This window comes from Rhincodon typus, chromosome 10, assembly GCF_021869965.1.
Source record: "Rhincodon typus isolate 14 chromosome 10, sRhiTyp1.1, whole genome shotgun sequence".
NCBI classification, from domain to species: Eukaryota; Metazoa; Chordata; class Chondrichthyes; order Orectolobiformes; family Rhincodontidae; genus Rhincodon; species Rhincodon typus.
This window is the reverse complement of record NC_063341.1, coordinates 37,049,162-37,055,193: the sequence shown is the minus strand read 5'-3', so window position 1 is coordinate 37,055,193 and position 6,032 is coordinate 37,049,162. Positions and strand designations below refer to the sequence as shown.

Genomic DNA, 6,032 nt, shown 5'->3' with positions numbered 1-6,032 from the left:
CAACCTTAGGTCAACGCAATTTTGACCGGAGACCCGCCTCCACGCCACTGCCATTGGTGGGAGCGCAACAGGCCGTCCCGCCTCCATTAGGTGCCTAAGCGGCCTGTCAACGTGAACGTCACAATGGTACGGACGGCGCCTTGACGGTTTGCGTTCGAAAGTTGGCCCGCCTCCAGAACCTTCTCATTGGGCACAGCGCCACCAGCAAGCAGCTTCCCATTGGTCAGGCCCACGTCCATCTAGACCCGCCTTCAGGCTCGGTGAACAAGACACACAAACACCCCCTCTTTCTAAAATCATCGCGGTATATAACTGCAAACAGGGTGGAGGTGGTGTGAGAAAACAAGTTAGAGGACAAAAATAAAATGAGCCCAAGTGATAGTGGGTGAAACAAAATATTCTGGGAAAGCCAACAAATCAATCCCAGCACACTTCCCGCCACTCCACTGACTTCCACCTAAGCGGGTAACTGGATCTTCAAAATAAAGACGTCATCCCATGATGCTCCACGCCGCATTACCTCAGCCCGTCATGCCCCGCGATAGTTAGAATCTTCTGGGGCGTTGTTATGGAAACCGAGCGGACATGCAAATTCTAAAACGCCCATACGTAATAGCCAGCCAATGGGAAGGAGCCGAGATGACCTCATTGCTATTTCGGGTCTATTACCAGTTGCAGATAAGCTTGGGACTCACGCTGCAAGTGCTCAGAGCTGAGTGTGAAACAAGCTGGAGGAACTTGGTAGTTTGCACACTTTTCTTTTGGTTTGGTAGCATTCTTACTGAAAACTGTTATAGCAGGAGAAATTAGTGGGAAAAGAAATCAACTGATTTCCCAAATTACGTTTTTATTATTGAATTTGTGAGCTAAACAGGTAACCGTGTAGACTTATTCGAACTCTTCAAGAACTCTGCTACATCTATTTTAAAACACTTTTGTATCAAAGAGTTTTCTTCCATCGGTATTCTATGTCTACGAAGATGGAACAGCCATTCTACCACGACGATGCACTCAACGCAGCTTTTGCACAGCCTGAAAATAGTGGTTATGGATACAGTGCGAAAATGTTGAAACAAAATATGACTTTGAACCTGTCTGATCCAGCGAGCAACTTGAAGCCCCATCTGAGGAACAAGAACAGTGAAGGTATATTAACGTCTCCGGACGTGGGACTTCTCAAACTCGCATCACCTGAACTTGAACGTCTTATAATTCAGTCCAGCAATGGGCTGATCACCACCACCCCAACACCGACCCAGTTCCTGTGCCCGAGAAATGTCACGGACGAACAGGAGGGTTTTGCTGAAGGCTTTGTCAAAGCTCTTGAAGAACTTCATAAACAGAATATCCTGCCCAACGTGACATGTTCAACTCCGTCTGCAAATACGGCGATCGCGGTTTCTGCTTCTCTGCCCAGTGCAAGTACTGTTTACAATTCAAATTTGCACCAAGAGCCTCCGGTCTACGCTAATCTCAACAATTTTAACCCTAACTCGATCACCGCCCAGCCTAACTACAACGCCAATAATATGAACTATGCAGCACCCCAGCATCATCCGATGAACCACCAAATGCCTGTGCAGCATCCCAGACTTCAGGCATTGAAGGAAGAACCTCAGACGGTGCCCGAGATGCCCGGGGAGACCCCGCCGTTGTCTCCTATTGACATGGAATCTCAGGAACGAATCAAGGCCGAGAGGAAGCGAATGAGAAACCGCATCGCCGCCTCAAAGTGCCGTAAAAGGAAACTGGAGAGAATTGCCAGGCTGGAAGATAAAGTGAAAACCTTAAAGGCGCAGAACTCTGAACTGGCGTCCACGGCAAACCTGCTGCGAGAACAGGTTGCCCAGCTGAAGCAGAAAGTTATGAATCACGTAAACAGCGGCTGCCAACTCATGCTAACGCAGCAGCTGCAAACATTTTGATTCAAGAACTTTAGTGGAGAACTATTGGTGAACAAATGCAAAGAAGAGGACTGAATTAAATAGATCAAGACAGAAGAAAAGTCCTGATTGCGCCCTGAGCGCGCATGTACGGAGGAAAACGTGGAGGACTGTGCTTGATGTAAAAAAAAGTCTGACTGAAATGCTGTTTGCGGCAAAAAAACTAAATATCGAGTCATTGTTTTACTATGACCAAGTCTTGCATGGACCGAAGCAGTTCAAGATCATCCAGTATTACAGAATTAAAAACTGCGATAGAGTAGATCGCTTCTGATGTAGTATAATGTGGGGGAGGGCGTGGGAGGGAATAAAGGGAGGTTAAAGCTTTTGAGGACGTTTTGCCTTGAAAAATGTACAGACTATGTTTTGTTTCATGAAAGATGATTTCTGTCAACAAAACATAACCGCTTCAAGCGATAGCCTTTGTAAGTTATTTTTATGTTGCTTATTGGGGCAAAACCCAATTTATTCTTGTAAATAAGAGATTTGGAGGACTCTAAGTTTACCATTTGTAATAAAATATATAATTTTTTATGTTCCGTTTCTGAGAACTTCTGGAAAAAGTTCAATTATATTTAAGAATGTATGAATAAAGTATTTGAAAAGATAAGTATATTTTGTACTCAATTTTCTTGGCATATAATGTTCACAGTAATATTGCAGCAACTCTTAACTGAAGAGTGAAAGTATATCTAGCATCAAGGATGTACAGAACTGTCCTTTGTGGTCAAGTTTCTTTTTCTGACAAACTTGAAACAGGCGAAATTCACGTGTTCACTCTGAACTTGCTATGCGGAATATTCAGAATGAAAACATTTTCTTATAAAGTTCACAACACTATTCGAAAATAATACTGGGCGTTTCAGTTTCACCTTTTGTTTTTCAAAGGGTCTAAATGTACACAATGACTTGGTGCTAAAGTCTTATTGCCGATGTCTTTACTGCTCAACAGCAAAAAACTATTTTTAAGTTCTAATGTCCTATTAATAATGTTATTTATAAAGTTTTAAATTCTTCATAATAGGTCACATAAGAAACCCAAATAACCCTACATACATTATTATGTATGACCTGAATAAAATCTTCATATGTTGAATACTTGGAACAAATTAAAGTCTAGCCTATGGATTTCAGGAGACAAACTGGAAGTTTGAAAAACTCAATTTTGTCTTAACGTTATGTTTGTAATTTAAATGAACTAGGTGCTTCAGATTTACAATCCCAGAGATCAATAATCTCTATAGAGATCCTTTTGTTCGATATTTGTTTCTTATGAAGTGTTAAAATCCTTTCTAACAGAAAATTAAATAGTTAAGACTGCATATTGCCAAATCTAAGAGAAGCAATTCAGAAAGGAAGGTGTGGTTATTAAAATTATAAGCTTGGGCTCTAAATAGTTTTACCATAAATTGTGCTATACTTTACAATTAGAATCCTTAGTGAAGACTGGGAAGTCTTATGAAGTACTCTGCTGGGAATTATACGCTTCATTGGGGGCAATAGTGGATACGTGTCCTTAAATAACTATGGTACAAGTTATGTAACTTAAGGTGACTTTAAAACGCGGCGAATTACTGACAGGGGTCATTTTTTGTAAATGCATTGCATTTTCAGTTGATTGTGGATATCGATTAACTCAACCACAAGTTCGAATGGTCGTCAGTCTTGCATGATAAGTAAATAAAAAGTAGAAAAGCCCGGAACAAATTGAAATACAAAATTTCAATTAAAAAAACTTTTGAAATAACAGTCATTAGTCATTGCATGCACCATAAAATTGAATTAGGAATTGTTTCAACTTTCTAGACATTCAATTTGTAACATTTTACTATACAAGATAATAAAACGCAAAGGCTGAAACAAATTGACTTCAAAATCGTTGAACTACGTTAAAAGTATACAACAACAACTCACGTTTGTATAGCCCCGTTAACGCAATTAAAGTACTAAAGATGCATTATTCCATGTTTATTTAGAACAAATGACAAACACAATTTGTTAACTGCATAAAACAACATGCACCAAAATTTCGAATTCACAAAGTAAATGACATTAATTGCTGATTCTTGACTGCTGAAGCAGTAACTTTTATATATTTAAAAGCTTGTGTATCCTTTCAAACGGGATTTGCCGGTTTTGTTCGGACTTTTGAAATCAGGTACAATTGCATTTAACTGTTTATTCAAACAATTATTGGACACTAAGGTTTTAATGAAGGGACACTCTTAAATGTAAGTTTATAAACAATTTAAATACAGTATGAAGTAAAACAGCTGAGAGCTCTTAGCACCAAATAGTCCCATGGTCTCTCCACTTATTTGAAATAAACATTAAACAAGTTAAACAGCCACTGAAGCTGTGTAAACAACCACAAAAATCAAACAGTTGCATAAACCCTCTAAAGGTAGAAAGTACTTCCAACCCTCCTGTTGTAAATTTCAGATTAATTTTATGATTCAAAGAACTAGCCAATCTGGTATCTGTAACGGGCACGAAAACTTGGCTATAAAATCAGACCTCCCCATTGTGAGATTTTTCTAAAAGTTGCTGCCAACGCAGACCTGTTACTGTACAAGCAACAAGTGGAGAAGGGGGAGGAACAGCCGGAGTTATTAAGCCTCATTTGTTTCTTTTTGCTGCAATAATTAAAAGAAGACAAGTCTAAGTTTTTAAAAAAAGGCCAGGAAAGCACGTTAGACTACCCGGGAGTTATTCCCTTGTAAGGTCTTTGCGCGCTTGTAATTCACGTCTTTGTAACCTCGCGGGTCGTGCGTGTCGGGGGCGTGCTGACGTTAGACGCCTCGCCCGGGAACGTGGGCGTTCTATTGCCAAATATGGAAAACGCGGTGATCTCAGCGTCTGAGCTTGCGGAAGAGTGATGTCACAATGGAGGTGGGCGAGAGCGGGGGGTGTCTGTCGGTGGGGGGTGATGGTCCGTCAATGGTGGGCGGGGCTTTCCCGGAAGCCCAGCCCCACAGACTGCTCTGATTGACAGCCGGGGGGGAGGGGTGCAATCTGACAATCACAAAGCAACAAACTGCGAACACACCTGCAGTGGGGGTGGGGTAGAGGAGGGAGGTCTAGCTACGCTGCAGTCAAGCGAGGCAGCACCTCCCTCAACCTGTATTACCTGATCCACCGAAAACAGCCCAAGGGGCAACTATGTCATGTTTTCAGATGAATAGTTGTGCCAGTTGTTACTTTTGAAAGGACACCGACATGGCAAAGCTTTTATGTATCGTCTTGCTGTAAATGTGACCGAAAATTCCCTAATTAATACGATGGAGTTTTTAATATTTGCATACTGCCCAGAAAGAAAATCCTAATACCATGGTTGAGACCGTCCGAAACATTCACATTTAAATACAGCACGTGGTGAAAATTTGCAATGGATAATGCTGAGTTCAAATTAGTAAATGGATTAGAAATTAATTTGTATTATAAGGACTGATTTTTAAAATGTTGACTTAACCTCTCATTAGTTATACCCAAATCAACATTTTAAATAGAGCATTGAAATATTCATCAAATTTACCTTTTTACTATCATTAGTGTGAAAATTTATATAATTTTTGAGATTAAGATACTTATTGACTATAACAAATTGATCACACTTGCACTAAAACAAATCAGGTAGGTTCCAAAGTACACACTTATTCTGCTTTTATACAGTAACAGTGTGAGCTGAGACATAGAATCCCTATAGTGCGGATACAGGCCCTTCAGCCCAACAAGTCCACACTGATGCTTGGAGCATCCCACCCAGACCCATCCCCTTATAACCTAGATGTAGAGCTGGATGAACACAGCAGGCCAAGCAGCATCAGAGGAGCAGGAAGGCTGATGTTTCAGGCCTAGACCCTTTTTCAGAAATGGGGGAGGGGGAGGGGGTTCTGAAATAAATAGGGAGAGAGTGGGAGGCAGATAGAAGATGGATAGAGGAAAAGATAGGTGGAGAGGAGACAGACAGGTCAAAGAGGCGGGGATGGAGCCAGTAAAGGTGAGTGTAGGTGGGGAGGTAGGGAGGAGATAGGTCAGTCTCGGGAGGACGGACAGGTCAAGGGGGCGGGATGAGGTTAGTAGGTAGGA

The 6,032-nt window shown here is 41.3% G+C and overlaps 1 protein-coding gene across 1 annotated transcript; it reads left to right on the top strand.

The window, feature by feature from the left end:
• Positions 1 to 686: 686 nt before the first annotated feature.
• jun (Jun proto-oncogene, AP-1 transcription factor subunit) lies at positions 687 to 2,553 on the top strand. The gene has a single exon (XM_020525657.2). It carries the CDS (start codon positions 969 to 971, stop codon positions 1,923 to 1,925), a length of 957 nt encoding a protein of 318 aa, XP_020381246.1. The 5' UTR covers positions 687 to 968; the 3' UTR covers positions 1,926 to 2,553.
• Positions 2,554 to 6,032: the final 3,479 nt, after the last annotated feature.

Coding starts and splice junctions, on each gene's coding strand:
- jun (XM_020525657.2), top strand. CDS start 969: ATGTCTACGAAGATGGAACAGCCATTCTACCACGACGATGCACTCAAC.